General features: G+C 39.5%; 1 protein-coding gene across 1 annotated transcript in view; it reads right to left on the reverse strand.

Annotated features, from left to right (window-relative positions):
- Positions 1-20,088, reverse strand: part of PolZ1 (DNA polymerase zeta catalytic subunit) — a 409,350-nt gene that overhangs the window by 276,126 nt on the left and 113,136 nt on the right. The window contains exon 10 of the mRNA XM_067138984.2: positions 16,440-17,870. Within this exon, the coding sequence (XP_066995085.2) occupies positions 16,440-17,870 (1,431 nt within the window). The remainder of the gene's footprint in view (positions 1-16,439; positions 17,871-20,088) is intronic.

Genomic DNA, 20,088 nt, shown 5'->3' on the forward strand with positions numbered 1-20,088 from the left:
CATTCAGTGGAAGACCTTTCCCGACTACTTTGAACTCGTACCACTCGCTCAGTATGTCTTCTACGTTGTTCTCCTCAATTTGAAGGTGTTTTGAAAAATGAATGGCAAGAAGCTGTATTTCACTATTGCCATAATTTTCCAGTTGCTTTCCAAATTGCCAGAAATATGTGTCAATAAGACCAGTGGAACTTTGTATGTTCTCATTTTGAAGAAATGTGTCTTTCAGAAAGGTAACTCCACTTGCAAAAATATGTTCCTTGTCGCTCGTGAAATTCTTATTCAACACACCCGATAACTGTATTCCACTGAAAACTCCTGAAAGTATTATAGCAGAAAAAATGTTCTGCCATTGGGCCCTTGGTGTTGTGAAGTTGCTGCAATGAATTGCATTATTTGCATGCACTCTTATCTGACTTAAAATCAGAACATGCCTCAGAAATACAAGTGAAAGTCTTTTGAATGTACTCAGAAGTCACACAAGAAGTGAATTATGATGACAAATTTGAAGTCCTTGATCTTCTTTAGAAGACCTTTAGCCGTGATTCCGTCTTCACCTTTCCCTTCAGAAATAGTCTTTAAATACACCACTAACCATTCCCAGTCTTTGACAACTGCATGCAAAGCATTTAATTTGCTTGTTACCCATCTAACTTGGTGTAGGTGTACTCCAATTTAGATATTACACATTTCAGCAACTCCGAAATTTCCTTCACTTCGCGAAGTCGTTTTGGCGAATGTCGATAAAACATATAGTTTCCTGAGGATAGAATCAATTTCATCAATGATTTTTAAGTTTCAAATTTTTCAGTGAGTGAAGAACAATGAGTTGGTGTTGACTGTGCAACACAGTGAACGTTTTACCAAGTTCTCAATTTTTTTCAGATATTCTTGTAACCATATCATTATGGACACCACTCACACATGGTGTTCCATCAGACCCTATACCTATTAGTTTTGTACCGTGAAGAGTTCTCCAAGCCCTAACTGAAGCAATTCTGTTTCTAGAGCCTCCATATAGCTATTGCTTGTTGCATTCTCCTATGACACAATAGAAAGTCACCTTATTTAAAAGAAAAGAATGTGAAGTATCAGCTTCTCATCATCAGATTTATCTGTTGATCCATCGAGTAAGATACTGACATGAATTTTCCTTAATGCCACATATAAAATCTTCACAAAGATCTAAGGCAATGTATGAAAATAATTCTCGATTTACATACTTCTCAAAATCAGTACCGTTCAACTTGCGTAACAATGTAACCAAACCTTCAAAATCAGCGTAGGGTCCGCTATTTTTTGCAATATGATAAGATGCCATTAACAATGCATTCATATGCTGTAGCACATTAATATTAATTTTCTTTACGCACTTTGCTAAAAGTACTGAAATTTCCGTTTGCCTGAAAATTGAAATTTCGAAGTATTTTTAATGTTTGACCTATCATTGTCTTGAACACCATAACACTACAGTCGGCACTTCCATCAAGTGTTTTCTCACATTCGCTCGCTTCTGTATCACTTAGTGTTACATTTACGGGCCCTACTTACGAAGAAATCTGAAAGAGTACACTGTTCTTTACTCGTATCAGTCAATTTGTGCGGCTTTGTTCCTTTCATTTTGCCGATTTTCTCAAGTATAACACAGGAACGTAAAACATATCAGTGTCAAATGGCTTCCGAGTTCGCGGGCTTCGATGTCTGATGCTACGTTGCCAATTTTCCATAAACGCACAGGAATAAAAACAACCGTATTTATAAAGTGCAAACCGTTCAATACCAAGATTCTGTAATTAAATTAAAAGCATAAATATTGTTCGGTGAAAATACAATAATTGATAAACACATCATTCTGTATGTTCTAAATGCAAAGAATGAATTCCATGGGAATTTATCAGCACTGCTTTGGCGGCAATAGTTTGGGAACGGCTAGTCACGGGAAGGAAGTTGGTAATGTAGTGTTTGTGGAATTATTTAACGTAGTACTCTGCATTTCTCCACAACTCTGGTCTGATCTTTGTACTCGGCTACCGACAGCTGATCATCTGTTATGGAACTCGATGTGTTACTATAGGCCTATATCCACATGAAAGGATTCTTGTTTGACGGGTTACAACGATGTCTCCCATGACCGCTAGGCAGCTCCCGCGCAGAACTGAAACGTCCAGTTCCAAGGTATGAAGGGCAATTACAGAATTCAAGACTCTGCCAAAAGCACTGCAAATGTTTATTGCACATATTAGAATATATGAGCTACAGGAAAAAACGTGAAACACCACACGACTTGTTACTTTGTAAAGTAGTGGAAACGTACATGTAAGGGAACTCCGCATTTCAAAAAATAAATTTTCAAAACCGAATTTGAAAATTCAGGCGCCAGGTAAAAATTTTCAGGTGCCATGGCGACTGGGCACCCGGTATTTTTCGACCCCTGATGTATAGGGATGCCTACTGAAAAGGAATGTACCAAAATCATTAACAAGGTAAAAATGTTGTATTATAAGAGTAAAAGCAGTGTACAAGTGGGGAGTGGTGACTCTGGAACATTTTATACAAGAAAAGGTCTCAAGCAAGGAAGTGCACTGTCGCCATTATTGTTTATTATATTGATGGATGAAATCATAAAATGTGTAAAACAGGTATCAGTAGTGATGAAGTGAAAGCTTCGGTATTTGCAGATGATGTGGTGATTTGGAGAAAGGGAGAAAAGGAAGTACAAAGGAGACTGGACATTTGGAATAAAAATCTGAAGGAGTTTGGAATGGTAATTAGTAAAAAGAAAACGGTAGTCATGCACTGTGGAAAAGAGAAAAAGAGAAGCCAAGTGAACATAGATCGATAACAGTTAGAGAATGCATAACTGTTTACATATCTGGGTAGCATTATTAATGGAAGTAATAAATCAATCCTGAAATTAATAACAGACCAAGTAAAGCTACAACATTTTATCATGAAATCAGATAGCTTTTATGGGATGACAAAGTACCCATGAGAACAAAATTAACATTATATAAACAGTATTTCATACCAATTGTAACATACGGACTAGAAACGCTGGTAACTAATGAGAGACAAGATAGTAAGATCCAAGCAGTAGTAATGACATTAAGAACACTGGTTAAAAAGACGAGAAGAGAGAGAATTCAAAATATTAAAATAAGAGAAGTGCTAAATATAGAACCGTTAGTACAGAACATACAGAAAGCAAGACCGAGATGGTTCGGGCATGTAAAAAGAATGGGAAAGGAACGGGTAGCAAGAAGGGAATTGGAAAGAGAAGTTGAGGGAAAGACACCAGTTGGAAGACCGAGAAGAAGGTGGATGGATCAGATTTGGGAGGACATTAGAGAAGCTGGATTGGATGTGGTGGAAGTAATGGAGCAGGAAAAGTGGAAGGACAAAAAGGAGTGGAGGAGGCTTGCTAACCACACCCGGGCAACTGGAGTGGGACATTGGTGGTGATGATGATGGTGATGATGATGATGGACATACTGTTGCCACAGGGGATAGTACAGAAAACTACATTAGGACATTGTATTTCTTGCAAACGCTTGCTGACTACTCCTATTTTCTATGAGCTGATGACACATAAGAGATCTTTTCTCACCACACTGAGTGGCTCAGACGGTTGAGGCGCTGGTCGGCCTTCTGACCCCAACTTGGCAGTCCGGTGATATTTGAAGGTGCTCAAATACATCAGTCTCGTGTCGCTAGATTTACTGACATACAAAAGAACCCCTGTGGGACTAAATTCTGACACCTTGGCTCCTCCAAAAACTGTAAAAGTAGTTAGTGGAACGAAAAGCCAATAATATTATTACTGTATTAGTATTATTTTTTTTTTTATTAGATTTTTCCTCCACAGCTTTTTACATTTCTCTGACAATGAGGTGTATAATGGACAAGTTCCTCCCAAAATATACAAGATAAAGCCAGTATCTGACCACTTCGTAGAAAAATTTTCGGAAGCTGATGGCAAAGTGTCAATTGTTGAGAATCTCTTTTTATGAAAAGGGTGGCTAGGGTGGAAAGCTTACATACCATGAAAGCAATCACATTTCGGGATGGAATCATACAAATTATGCGAAGCTGGAACAGGATATGTAACATGATCTACTTCCCTATGTATCATAATGAACAGCTATAAAAGAGATAACTCAGTGAGAATGTAAATACTGTAAGTATCAAGTTACCTGTACTGCAGTGTAATATAGTCTGTGTGTAACACTTACGAATTTTAGGTATATAAACTGGATCCCTCAAAAGCTCTAACCAACATAACAGAACATTTCATGAGCATTACATTCATAACTCTTTTAAGTACATGTAAACTTTCTAAATCTACAATTTACATGTACAGAAAATTTTATTTCCAGGCAGAGATTGTTACTAAACTGCCTAAAATATTTAGGTATAAGTTACTGTATAAACAAAAACCAGAGCTTTGCTATTAGGAAGAAACAAGCTTGGTACCGTATCACAGTGTGAAAGTATTATATTCTTGCAGAGAGTATTGAAAAATTAAACTAATAGGATTTTTCAACAATTAAATACACTGTATTCAAGTAAATATTTCTCTCATGGCCCTTCTATACTTCATTTTAGTCTTTGTTTCTAAGCAAGTAATTGAATATTTCCTTCAATCAGGGAAATCGCTCCCGACCTGGGAGTGAGCTGGTGTGTACTAAGCTCCCCGCTTAAGAGGTTAAAACATTTCGTCAGTATGTGCCACACCATTTGATGACTGAAACCAGCCTCTATGGATAATTCCCAGACAGTCCATTGATGGTCTACAGAAACGAGACGACTAATGATGTCAATTTGATCTTGAGGAATGGACGACCGACCTGTGCGGTGTAAATCCGCAGTCTCATTCTGGCCCGCACTAAACACTTTCACCTATCGTGACTCCATCCTATACGACAACACATTCTCGCCACATCATTCACGTAATCCTTGATAACATTCTGATGCCATTTTTGCCATGGGAAAGCTCTACTTTAATCCACAAATGCAGATCACCTTTTGAAAATATGCTTTAAAGCGGTGAAATCGATACTCTTCACTTCAACGGCATACGGCAACAACACTCCCAACTGGATACCCGTCAAATGCACACTACACAATGACAACAGCACCACCTGACCACTCCCATATCTTATTTGCACATGTCCATTCTCCTGTGAGTGTCTGGACAACGTTGCCACTACTTTATTCACAGTCCTCGTATACAGATGAACCTATGTTTTTAATATCTGTTCTGGAAGTTTTTCTTTATAAATTATCTTATTACATATTGATTTTCTTTTGGTATTTTTGATTACACTGCTCTATTTCTACTATGGTGGTGATGTATTCTTTTTGTTTTTGGCTCTTACTACTGGTATTCTAGGGTTCATGTTAATTAGTTTAGATATTCTGTTATTTAACATTAAAAGTTTTTTAATATCTGTTTGAGTTCTTTCAGGATTATGTTTGTAGGGTCTTAATTCTGGTAAAAGTACTATCTGAGAAGAATAATTCTGTTTTTCCTAGATACAGGTATATGATTTTGTGCATAATAACTGTTACATTACCCTTGTCTGCTTTAGTAATTATTACATTGTTATCATTAATTTTTTGTTTTAAATTGTTGAAAGATTGGGTGATAGGTAAAGATGTATTTGGTGTTTAGTTTTTGGAAAGTTTTGGAAGGTTAGTACAATTTTGTTGGTATTTATATCTGATCTTCATTAGGGTTAGCTTTTTCAGACCTCACATTATTTAGTTTCTTGTTTTTTAAATTTTTTTGTAGTTTTGTATTGGTGTGTCTTTGGAACGAGTCCCATTCTAATGGGACCAGCAGGGATGCAGCATTCATATGGACAATGCATAATTTAGAGTTTAATACAGTTTTATTCCTATATAAGAATTGATCTAGGTTTTAATCCAAAAATTGTTAGTCTTTTCTTGCGTTACTTTTTGCCACTTTGAAGAGCAAGGTTTGGCACTGATTTTAGAAATTTTGGAACTATTTTTTTATTCAAACATTGTACATTCTTGCCAATTTTGAAAACAGAATTTGGTTGGATGAAACGTGGGTCAACACCAACCATTCCGTGACTAAAGGCTAGACAGATGACACGGTCAGGAGAACAATGAGGATCCCGATGGGTAAGGGTGGCAGAATTATCCTTTTACAAACAGGGACGTCTAGGGGTTTAATGCTGAACTTCTGCCTCCTCTTTAAGGCTACAAAACCGGTGAATATCATGAGGAGATGAACCATGATATTTTTCAAATGGTTCACTGAGATTCTTTTAAATATACAGAAACCATCTGTGATTGTTATGGACAAGGCTAAATATCACTCCTTAATTTTAGTCAAGGTTGCAACAATGGCATCAAATAATAGCCAAATGATAGAACGGTTAAATTGGAGAAATGGACAGGTAGGAGAAAATCTGAAGAAGGAACAATTAATGGAACTTGTTAAGAAACGCAAGCTCCAGTTTCCATCCTACATAAAAGATGATATAGTTGCAAAGAATGAACATAAAATACAAAATGCTGCCACCGCATCATTGCCATTTTAACCCTGCTGAGCTGATATGGGTTCAAGTGAAGGGTTACGTCGCTCACCAAAACAAAGACTTAACTCTGTCATAAAGCTGACAGAAGAAGCACCGAATAAGATAACGAGTGAGAAGTGCAAAGATGATTGAATAAAAGTTTTGTGGAGGAGAACACGGCAAGAATCATAGTTTCTCTGGGGGGTTCCAAGATTTCCTTTAATGATGATGGCAACAGTTGACACTGGAAGTGACTCGTAGATGAGCGATGTTCCCAATTTAAGATTTTTTTTTTTTTTTTTTGCTTTACGTCGCACCGACACAGATAGGTCTTATGGCGACGATGGGACAGGGAAGGGCCAGGAGTGGGAAGGAAGCGGCCGTGGCCTTAATTAAGGTACAGCCCCAGCATTTGCCTGGTGTGAAAATGGGAAACCACGGAAAACCATTTTCAGGGCTGCCGACAGTGGGGTTCGAACCTACTATCTCCCGAATACTGGATACTAGCCGCACTTAAACGACTGCAGCTATCGAGCTCGGTAATTTAAGATTTTACCTCAGGTAAAACATACTAAATATTTGCATGAATCCTGTTTATTTTTTGTGTGCTTTTGGTTATTGTAAATGGGCAGCTCCTGTACAGGAATTATATTTATTGACATTAATAAATATTTACTCTTGCCACAAATCTTTATCTTCAATTGCTATATCAAGTCCCCTAGAAGTTGGCTATCACCCTGGAGAAAGCACCCCTTTCTTTAGCTAACTTGAAGAGTTGTTCGGTGTTCTTGATGCAAGTCCGGTCTTTGATGTTTTGGCACCATGACATCGGCGGTCTACCAGCTCCGTTCTTACCTTCTCTTTTTCCTTGTAATAAGAGGTGTAAAAGTCAGTATTCTGCCCAGAAATTTTCATCAGCCAGGTGGCAGGAATGAGAAGCCGGGCGGGGAATACTACATAAAATATGAATATGATAACATTTCAATTTATTCCCCGCAGGGCTTTAACAATATCAGACAAGTAAATTTTTAACTGCAAAATTGTACTAGTTTAGTGTTGTTATCGCAAACAAGGCATAACATAGTATTCTGAACTTCTAGTGTTGTACTGCTCGTTCGTAATCATGTAACACAGGAGCTTATCACTTAGTTGCTGTGGAGTGCCGTACAGGTTTATGAAGAAATGCGGAATTGAGCGCTCGCATGCGATTCCACGCAAATCCAGACACCACTCGTGCACGACACTACGTGACAGTCAAGCTAAACATTTAAACTCTGATGTAATTGATGCAATTATGCTGACAATAATAAAGATCTATCATTTAAATAAACAGTTTTGCAGTATTTACATTTTAATTACGAGCACCCAATGACTCAAATACCGTATGTATCAATATTAAGTAACTAGCACATATCTAGGCATTCTGAAAAAACTACAGGGTGGTGCGCCCATTACAAACGTCGTAGGTCCTAGGGAGAACACTGAGAAGCCTATACTTTCTACCTCATAGAAGATGGCCTAAATAAGCCTCTTTTCCTGGCTTTCGAGATGTTTGACAGCTTACGCTTCATTATTGGTTATAAACTCTGCCCAGGCTATTCTGAGCATTTTTCTTATGTAATCACATTTCAAAGGCTGCAAATACTAAACTTTATTACGCATTACATATGCTGTGGGTTTTTTCATTTTATGTGGTTGCAATCTTCAAAATACATCTCTAATGTATGGCACTTGGAAGTTGCCGTGGTGCGGCCTTTGTTGAGCAACACAACATAGCAATACCAAGCATCTCACTTTCTTAAACATGAATCCCATTCTACTTTTACATAAACAATAGTTAAGATTTATACAGTGTAATTTTGGAGGTCAGGGGAAAAGAACCATCCCGTAGGAGGTGATGGTGATTGTATTGCAGATTTCATGTTTGATGGTGTTGATAGAGGCCGGCCGGCCCCGTGGTGTAGGGGTAGCGTGCCTGCCTCTTACCCGGAGGCCCCAGGTTCGATTCCCGGCCAGGTCAGGGATTTTTACCTGGACCTGGGGCTGGTTCGAGGTCCACTCAGCCTACGTGATTAGAATTGAGGAGCTATCTGACGGTGAGATAGTGGCCCCGGTCTCAAAAGCCAAGAATAATGGCCGAGAGGATTCGTCATGCTGACCACACTACACCTCATAATCTGCAGGCCTTGGGGCTGAACAGCAGTCGCTTGGTAGGCCAAGGCCCTTCAAGGGCTGTAGTGCCATGGGGTTTGTTTGTTTTCTTTTTGGTGTTGATAGCGATGATATTTGAAACTGCTGATGTCAGTACCAATTTGGAGATGAATCTTTTCAAGTTTCCTGAACATAACCAAGCCAGCTGTCTTATTTTTGTTGATGTTTAGCTCCATCTTACCAAATGTTTCTTCCAATGATGTAATTTGCCTGCACGTCCACTTCTTTCTCACCCCACAACATGACATCATCGGCACAGACTATAGAACTTTCATCTAATCTTCCTCTTTTACAACCTTTATTACCTCATACATCACAGCCTTGACTTGAACATAGCTTGTAATCTCGTGGTAGAGATGTCTGATAGGGATGACAAAATGTCTTCTGGCATCTCTTGCCACAAAATTTCTCAAATACATTGGCAGAAAATAATATACAAACACCACGAAGGGGTTGTGCTAGATTAATGAACGTTGGTAGGCGTGTTTATACATCTAAAAGATGACGTTGATTCAAATTTCCTGCAAATTGCATTAGCGTGGTGCTAGTGGAGGCCCCATGACATTGCACATCAGTTTTGCTTTAAATACGGGCTGTAATGTGCAAGAGGGTTAATTACCTGTGAGATTGGACGGAGTGAATAGGAGTGGATCAAGAATGCCTTTACGATGATGTAGAGGCCAGTATAAGAAATAAATTGACAAGAGGGTCCATCGATTCAATACAATATATCAAGTAAATTATACTACATCAGTCTTGGCACTAGTTTCAACCATCTAATGGCCATCTTCAGCCAAATAAAAATTAAACAGATTATGTGATAACTAAAACATATGTATACCAGACAAAGACAATGTTGCAGGTATAATTATAACATTAAAATACATATAACAAAAATTATGGTTATGATCTTGTCATAATATGATGCCTTTAAGTTGACTTAGGACCTCAGGCAAAGAAGTAAATCTCTAAAGCCTAATGTAGAACAAGCACTGACTTGCTGCAGGAAGCAGGCAGGCCATGTAAACAAAGGAGTGGATAGGGAACAAGCACTGACTTCTTGTAGGAAGCGATTCCGCATGACGTTACAAACCCGTATGGCACTCCATAGCAACTGAGTGATAAGCCCCAGAGTTATATACTTATGAACGAGCAGTATAACACTAGTTCAAAATACTCTTATGTCTTGTTCGTGATAACACAAAAATTGTTCAATTTTGCAGTTAATGTTTACGTGTCTTATATTATTGTTAATGCCCTGAGGGGTATAAATTGAGATTTTATCATGTTCGTTTAAGTAGAATTCCCCGCCTGGCTACTCATTCCTGTCACCCGGCTGATGAAAATTTCTGGACATATCACTGCTTTCCTATTACTATACTGTATGCTTTAGACTTCATATTCCAGAAAGCATGTAATTGTCGATATAAATCAATAAAACCACCAATAATTGTTTGATCGCTAGCAGAACTCATTGTACCACAAAAGTCAAGAACATCAAAAACTTTCACTCAGTTGAAAGTTCTCAACTGCCGACTCAATCTGCAAATCTATGAAAATACAGTTTTGTGTCCCTTCTATTAAACTGTTTGTCATGACTTCCTGACACTCATCTGTGAGTTTATACAAGTCAATACAGGAATAATACACCACCTATTATGGTAAAATTTATCAACAGTGTATGTTGCGATCTTAACTGAAGGCCGGATTATCACTGTAACTGCAAGCAGACAGTACATACATGGCTACTATTTAACAAGAACCGTGCAGGCATGAAGAGATCACATGACAAGTACGCATGGTTCACCAAACCTAATCATCCATTAAGTGAAAATTGTGTGGGTATATATTTTATGCAATAGGCTAATTAGTCTATATACCGTATTTACTCGCGTATTAGACCCCTTTTTTCCCCACTTTTACAGCCAAAAATAATGAAGGGGGGTCCAATATGCGATAACGTCAAAATTTTGTGCAGCGAACACATGACTTCTAGGTTATAAAGAGCTATAAATTGTACGTGTAAACATTCTATACTATTATTTAACAAACTTAAAATGTATTTAAGTTATACTGGCTATTTTCATCGGAAGGCAGTATTTCTAAACATAAAAAGACAAAAAATGGTGAACACGACTTTTAGGCCTACGGTACATATAAAAGTCCGTTTTAGTTACTCATATCACGTCATTCGTTAAATCTCATTAATTCCTCTGGTGAGGTTGACGTCAGGAAGGGCATACGGCCGTAAAAACTCGCTACGAAGATACGTCTCACTTCATACTCGATCCCATAGAAGAAAGGGATAAGGGTATCGTGTTATCATATAATTAAATATTGATGCAAAAGAACTTGATGACCAGTCATTTGTCTCTGTCAGTTCAGCAGAAGGCCTACCACACAGTAAACTTGATCACTGCTTTCATTTGAATTATCGCCTTGCGCCGCCAACTTCCCTGCCTTGCTACCGGCGTGTCGGCATTCTAAGTGACGTCATCTTCACTGCTATCTCTCGTCAGTCGCGTCAGCCATGCTTCATTGTTCATTCTCTTTGAGCCATGCACTGCAATCAAGAGCACACGAGGTCCCGTCTTTTTGAACCTTTCAAAAATAATTTCGTTCCCGACTATAGAGTCTAAACAGTGTAAATCTATTCCCAGATGGTCTCTGATATTCGCAGTTGGTGTATATGCAGCAGAAGCCACTTCTTCCGAATAAAGTCGTGCTGTAGAAGGCATGCCAAACCATCAGCTGATAACTAGCGTATGTTACGAGTTGTACTTCCGAATGTAATTCATAGTAACTGGAAACATTCTTTTGATAACTGCGGCTGTTGAAACACAGACCCTTATTTTTAAGTATATTTCATGCTTGTTCTCTACATTTATCACATCAGCATTTGCGTAAACAGCTGTCCATGAGATAAGACAGACCACATTGTTTAGGTTAGGTATCGTATATTATCACCCTGATAGTGCCAAAAGTTCGATGAAAAAAAATAACAGGAAAATATGCCGTATTTATGGATATCTACAGGTGTGGCGGTAATGCGTTTTATTATCATAATGTTTAATTTTGTACGTTCGTTGTCTCTTTTTTTTATTAACGTATACCCGGGCATGTTTTGTTTGGCGTCTCCGAAAATCGTTTAAAGTACGTGGGGACATAAAATTATTATTATTTGTTAGGTACGTTGGCGAGTAAAACAATCGTTTTAGTTGAATAGCTTTTATCACGTTTTAAACTTACTTCTCTCCAAATATTTACCTATATTGGCCCGAGTTACGAGATGTTAAACGACCACTTTGTTAATGATCTCACCTGCTGTATAAATAGCAACAACCGCGAATATTTCTCAACTAAAGTAAACTCGTTTCCTCATCCCGAGGTGGTACAGCTCTTTTTAGACACACCCCCAGTGGAGGGGAGTTACATGTACCGCTTTTACCGCATATCAACCTTCCTGCCATTCGTCAATCTCTGGCAGTACGGTACCGGGAATCGAAGTCAGACCCCGGAAAACAGCAACTTCTTGTGCTAACTATTACGCTGGCGGACATTATTAACTACAAAACACAGACATATAGCATGACTGATGCATGCTCGCAATGTGCGGGTCGGACACGAAGCTAGGCCTATTCACCTATCTGTGCGACGTCATCAGAGCTGCAGTAGACCTACGCTAAAGAGGTGGACATTTCTTAACTACGAAACACAGATGTAATGCATGGATTTGACGCGTTTTTCATTGCGTAGGTCGTACGGACGAAACTATTCACAAATTTGTGCAATGTCATCAGTGCTGCAATAAGACTTGTACCCGCTTCGAAGCGGAATCGTCATCGTTCTCTGACGAATTACGTTGGGGGTCTTATAGGCGAGATTTATTTTTTTCATTTTCTTCGTCTCGAAAAGCCAGGGGGGGTCTAATACGCGAGGGGGTCTAATACACGAGTAAATACGGTACTTATTATCTGACGATCTGATTGTGTGTAGCTTGGGTGTGTTGTATTTACATCTTTAAGAAAGAACAATACTTCATTTATGGTTTCCTGGCAGTGTTCAAGACAATATAATGTGTACTGAAGGCAGGATAATGTTATCTTGTAAGAATATCATCGTTTACTAGTGTCTTTAGACGCAAACATTGCACCACCTTGTGTCATAACTGGCAGCCATTTTGTTTTAAATGAAAATTGATCCATAGATAACAGTCCGAAGAAAGGCACTTGATATCACGTTTACAATCTTACCTAAAGTGTCAGCCATATTAATCGATTTGTTGAGACTGCCCTGGAAACCATGAAGAATACAGGCACATTGTATGTTCTTCATGGCGTTGCCTAGGACACAGAGGTTACATAATTTATCCCCGGAAAGATGGAAATGGGTTGGCGACAGAAAGGGCATCCGACTTTAAAACTAAATAACCAAATCCATACAAATATGACAAGTTCTACAGGATTTGACTCGGAAACTGCTAGGGTGTGCCCCAGAAGCGACGCGCAAGGATTCCGCCTGCCTCTTGTGAGAAATGAGCGAAGGATACTGGGTCATGGGCAGACCTGGCTAACGAAACAGGTTCAAGTGAGAATTGGAACCCTGAATGTTGGATCTATGACGGGGAAGGGTAGAGAGGTTGTGGATCTAATGATGAGAAGAAGGACTGGAATTCTGTGTGTTCAAGAAACTAGGTGGAAGGGTAATAAAGCAAGAGTGCTTGGCTGTGGTTTTAAGTTGCTGTACAGTGGAGCAAACAGTGCAGGTAGAAATGGTGTTGGAATTATGCTTTCAAATGACTTTGAAACATGCCTGGTCAGTGTAAACAGAAGAAATGATAGAATAATGAGTGTGAAGCTGTGCCTTGGGGAAGAGTTCACAATTATTAGTGCTTATGCTCCACAAGTTGATTGTGAAGAGGAAGAAAAGGATGATTTTTGGAGAGACCTGGAAGAACTTTCCAGCATTCCAGCAAATGCAAAAAATTCTTGGGTGGAATCTGAATGGACGTGGGAACCAGTGCGGAAGGAGAAGCATTGAGAAGAGTGAATGGAGGTTGGGGATTTGATACAAGAAAAGAAGAGGGTGAGAGAGTGTTAAATTTTGCCTTGACTTCAGATCTGGCGCTTTGTAACACCTTCTTCCAGAAAAGCGAGAGGCATCTATGGACAAACAAAAGTGGAGGACGGGAAAGCCAAATAGATTTCCTCTTGTGTAGAAGAATGCATCTGAAGGAGGTAAAGAACTGCAAAGTCATACTAGGGGGAGACGTGGCTCCACAACACAGAGTGCTAGTGCTTGACTATGAATGCACAGGGATGAAGAAAAGAGCAGTGAGGAAAATGACTCCAAGAATCAAATGGTGGAGGTTAAATGATCCAATTTGGGAAGTAAATTCAAGGAAAAGGTTATCCAAGAAACACAGTTAGTGAAAGGTGTTCAGAAATGGTGGACAGTAAACGCTGAAGCTATCAGGAAAGTTGGTATGGAAGTTCTGGGTATGACTTCTGGGAAAGGCGCCCCACTTGATAAAGAAACGGTGGTGGAACGATGAGGTCCAGAATGCAATCAAGATGAAAAAATAAGCCAAGGAAGCCTGGGAAGAATCTGGAATGGCCGAAGATAGAGAACACTACAGACAAGCAAATAAAACTGCAAAAAGAGCTGTTGGAAGAGCAAAAGCAATGGCATGGAATGAAGTCTACGAAAATTTAGAGACCAAAGAGGGCAAGGCAAAGCTCTTCAGAATTGCTAATGCACGGGACAGAGCATCAAAAGATCTCACATACATCGAGCAAGTGAAGAATGAACAAGGAGAAGTTGTAATATGAAGAAAATGAAAAGTGGAAAAGCAACAGGCCCCATGAAATTCCTGTAGAGGCCTGGAAATGCCTGGGAGAAGAGGGAATAGATATGTTGCTAAACCTATTCCAACAAATTTTCCAAGAGGAAATAATGCCCAATGAATGGCGGAAGAGTACCGTAATTCCCATTTTTGAAAAAAAGGGGGACATTCAGGATTGTGCAAATTACAGAGGAATAAAACTCATGTCGCACACTATGAAGATCTGGGAAAAAGTCATTGACAATAATAGGAGAAGAACAGTTTGGTTTTATGCCAGGGAAAGGAACCATAGATGCCATTTTTTCTCTAAGACAGCTTATGGAAAGACACAGAGAAAAGAAGAAAGAATTACATATGGTGTTCATTGATCTAGAGAAGGCTTATGATCATGTGCCCTGCCAAGAAGTATGGAGATGCATGATATCCAAGGGAGCATCAGAGAAGTATGTGCACATCATTCAGGATATGTAACATGGGGAAAAGACGCAAGTTAGAAGCAGTGTAGGGTTAACGGAAACCATACCGGTTGAAGTTGGTCTCCATCAAGGATCTGCACCGAGTCCCTATATCTTTGATCTGATAATGGATGTTCTCTCTGAAAGCCTTAGAGAACCAGCTCCTTGGTGCATGCTTTTTGCAGATGACATCGTACAGATGACATCGTACTATGCTGCACTAATAGAGAACAACTTGAACTACAACACTGGAGAAAAGCAGTGGAGGACAGGGGTCTTAAAATCAGCTGGCCGGGCTGAGTGGCTCAGACGGTTGAGGCGCTGGCCTTCTGACCCCAACTTCGCAGGTTCGATCCTGGCTCAGTCCGGTGGTATTTGAAGGTGCTCAAATATGTCAGCCTCGTGATGGTACATTTACTGGCACATAAAAGAACTCCTGCGGGGCTAAATTCTGGCACCTCGGTGTCTCCGAAAACCGTAAAAGAGTAGTTAGTGGGACGTAAAGCAAATAGCATTATTATTATTATTATTATTATTATTATTATTATTATTATTAAAATCAGTTTGAATAAGACAGAATACTTGTGCCTCAGTGAAAAGGAAAATTGTAGTGTGAAAATGAATGGAAATCAACTCCACGCAAGTACTAGTTTCAAGTATCTTGGATCAACTGTATCTGATGATGGCAACCTAGATCTGGAATTTACACACCGAATTCAGGCTGCCTGGTTAAATTGGAAAAGGCTGTCTGGTGTCCTCTGTGACAGGAGACTAAATGTCCAAGTGATGGGGAGAGCCTACAAAAGTGTGGTGAGACCTTCCATGATATCAAAATGAAAATACTGCAATGGATGTGTGGTGTTACTAGGAAAGACCGCATCAAGAACAGCTTCTTACGAGGCAGTGTTAAGGTAACTCAAGCATCACAGAAAGTTCAACAAAGGTGGTTGCTCTGGTATGGTCATATTAAGTGCAGGGATGAGAACTGTGTAGCAAGAAGAGTGCTTGACTTGAAGGTGAAGGGCAGGAGGGAGAGAGGCAGACCTAGATCAATTGCTCATGGAATAAACTTGATCGGATCACTCATTCGCAAATACTTTTCACTTTGCAAAAAAACTGAAAAGTACAACCTAAATCATGGTGGAACAGAAAGACTTGAATTGAAAAGTGAAAAGTGCAAAGTTGAAAAGTTGCAAAGTTCGTTCGTGGAACAGGCCCCTGGGCAGCACTAAGAATCTTCCATTCATTATCAATTCATGTTGTACCCAATTAAAGAACCAAACAGAATTAGCCCTTGTCAAACGCTCAATGAGTTTCTCAGAGAACTGATATTATTTTACAATATTTTACTTGAAATTCATGGATTTAAATACCACTCACCTTATTTCATCAGTAACAACAGTACTGTCACTTGGGATAGATGGTTGTTTCCTTCCAGTATTTGAAGATTCCTTTGAGACTGGTAGCTGCTTATCAACATCTAACTTACAGTTATTCTTGAACAATTCTTGCATTCTATTTACAATACCACTTATTCTTCTAGGAACTATAGACGATTCCATTAGGTTATCGTTCAGATCAATGGAATTCTTCAATAAATCACCTGATTTGTCAAATGAAGATTCTTCAGACAATTCTGAAACAATCTTCCCAACACTTTTGACTTCACACAACTGCTTTTTGTTCACTAAGATTCCACTAGATTTATCCAAACCCGGGTCTTGGGGAAGAGATAATGACCGTAGGTCACTAGCCTCAACTTTAGTCCGCCAACTTCTTAATTTAGCTTTAACACTGGAGTCCAAACTCACATTTTCACTATTTTCAGAAGGCAACTGTTCACTCCTATGGCACTTCGATAATTTACGATGACCACGCTTCTTTGAAGAGCAGTTCAGACTAGATTCTGTATTATGTTTTTGTAGAAGTTCCCCGCAAGTGTTCTTTTCTATCACTATCCCTTCAAGAACCTCATCCTCATACGGCCTCAGTAAATCACAGTCAGCATCCAGTTCATTAGTATCAACAAGATTCCTCTCTTTGGAAAGCCAAGTGGAAGTAGTTAAACCGTCATTGGCCCACGACTCAGGTACACCACAAGTTTGGTTCTCTAGCAACTCATCCTTCTCTGACAGATTGAGCTGAGCAGTAAAAGATGGGTCACCAATAAGCACACCTTTAAAAAACCTATCATGATTATTAGTATCGATATTGAATTCTACTTCAGATCCACACTCCAATGAATCATCAGTCTCTGAATTACTGATACACAAGGGTTCATATTCTACTGTCATAGTAGGCACCGAGGTGAATGCTGGATCAGATGCATCAGTTAACGGAAAGGAACTGAAATTGTCAGTGAATAATTCTGTCTGTAGGCTAACAGCATCCCCTACTACATCCGACATTTCAGACTCGCAAACACTCCGCGTATCATTCACTGAGTTTTCTACCTCACACAGGAATTCAACACTACCATCACTGCTGATTTCAGAGGGAGTGGGTGATTCACGACCAACTGTACATACAGATTCTATGTCACTTGGCATCAGCCCATCAATTATAGGAAAGCCCTCTTCATCTTTCATGTCCATTTTGCTCTTGGTAGCAGTGGTCTTCTCCAAAACACGTCGCACCAAACTTTTAGTAGCATTGTTCCTCTTTTTGCTCTTTCTTGGAGATGTGGGTTCAAGGAGATCATTAGCGCCATCCAACTGTGGTATATTGTCAGAAATATCTGACCAGAAAGAGTCTTCCCAGATACCATCACCATCCCCAATAGCTTCATTACTGACAATACCCGCTGGTGGCCTGAAAAATGGAAATACCCATTAGAAAAAGTTAGGTCAACATTTACTTAACTCATAATGAAATATTTATATATTTACATCTTATAAACTTCATTGTAACTGACATAATTGGTGTGTGTATCATAAACAAGGCAGTCGAAGTTAATGGAGCCCATTAAGAAGGCACAAATAATTACTGAACTTTACCAAGTACAAGACATATGCTTTTCTAATTAAAACTCTAGGGGCATCTTGAACACAAAACCATTTCTTTTAATTCTCCAATGTAATAGTAAAGTAAATTCATGACCTCACCCTGAGATGGTACAGCTCTTTACAGGCACACTCCATTAAGCTGCATGAACCATTTTAACCATATACCAACCCTCCTGCTTTCTTATATCTCTGACTACAAAAAAATCAAACACGGGCCTCTGAGGACAGCAGCTAACAGCGCAAACCAATATGCTATGCAACCGGACAATGCTATGATATAAGAGAAGATATGGGCTCTTTATCAGATGCTATAACAAATTATGTTAGAAGGGAAATTATATAAGAAAAAGGAAAGGCTATGTTTTAGTTGTTATACTGCTTGTGCGACAATGAAAATTCCGAATGTAATGTATTATTGAAGTTTATTAGCATGTGGTGGTCTTTGTGCTAGGAGTCATTTCCATCATGGAAAAAGATCACTAATATTCACCTAAAAGCTGGAAAACCTTTAGCAACTGGCATGCTAATAAGGTAGAATAGAAAGAAATTACAAAAAAATGAGGGATGTAAATGATGTGTTGGAATTGGAAATGATTTCATAAATCATGAAAATGTACTGAAATTTCAAACAAAATTATGCTCACATACACAAGATAACAACAGACTGCATGGGTGGACTGCATCAATACTACTAGTTTTCAAATCAATATATGCAAAACAACCAGAATGTTACTAAGAGAAATGTGTCTGAGGAATACTCTTGCATTGCATTGTAATCTAACGGTGGACATTAAAATGCCTGGATAAATGAGAATGTAATGAGGGTATGATGTTTTAATGAAGAAAAGAGTTGCAAAATACATGGAAGTGCATATGAGAAAAGTGGTTTTATTTATCATATGGCAAGTATACAAAAGAAAAAGAAAATTTACAATATATACAAGGACAAGAATGTTGCTAGCATTCACATTTACAAATCAATGTCCAGTTGCTGTAGCCATTCTAAGAAGGGGGGGGGGGGGGGTTTAGCACTATCCTGGGCTGGTCCATCATACTTTCTCAGAGGGCACTCCTCAATAATGTGTTGTACTGACTGGAAAGGGGCTCCGCAGTCACAGGCAGGGGATTCTCGAAGTTCCCACTTATGTAGCATGGCATTACATCTAGCATGACCTGTTCTTAAACGGTTGAGTTTAGACCATTGGTGTTTCTTCAGGTGAAATCCTGGGAGTCCAGTTGTGGGGTCTTGGATGCCTTGGTGTTTCACACATGCAGAGCTCCAGCTTTGATGCCATTTTTCCTGGATACTGAAGCCAGTTATGTCATGCCATACTGGGTTTCTTGATTTAAGACAAGAAGTAAGGACCTCATGGATTGGGAGATTCTGTGGATGATCAGGATGGTGTAACTTTTTCCACTCGCGTATAGTTGCTTCCTGTCGTCTCAGTTCCGGAGGTGGTATGTTACTGATAGTATGTAGCCATGGGATTGGGGTGGATTTTAGTGTGCCTGTTATGGTTCTCATACATTCGTTCAAATGGACGTCGATCTTCCTAGCATAAGCACTACGTTGCCACACCAGGGCACAATATTCAGCTACTGGGTAAACCATGGTGAGGGCAGTAGTGCATAGTGAGGATGCATGATATTGGAGACTGTTGCTGGAATGAAATATGACAGGGAAAACCAGAGAAAAACCTGTCCCACCTCCGCTTTGTCTAGCACAAATCTTACATGGAGTGACTGGGATTTGAACTACGGAACCCAGCACTGAGAGGCCGGTGCACTGCCGCCTGAGTCACTGAGGAGGAACAACAACAACAACAACAACGACGGCGACGACGACGACGACGACGACGACAACAACAACAACAACAGGTAGCAGGTAGGGACCCTCTTCAGAGCCAGCCCTGCCTATCTGAGTCCCACAGCACACTGACCCGGTGTGTATCATCTGGTAAGGGTCCCAGCTCAGGATTACGAGTGAAGACCTCAACGGCAGTGAAGGCGGAGGTGAAGATCAT

The sequence above is a fragment of the Anabrus simplex genome, chromosome 1 (assembly GCF_040414725.1).
Source record: "Anabrus simplex isolate iqAnaSimp1 chromosome 1, ASM4041472v1, whole genome shotgun sequence".
NCBI lineage: Eukaryota > Metazoa > Arthropoda > Insecta > Orthoptera > Tettigoniidae > Anabrus > Anabrus simplex.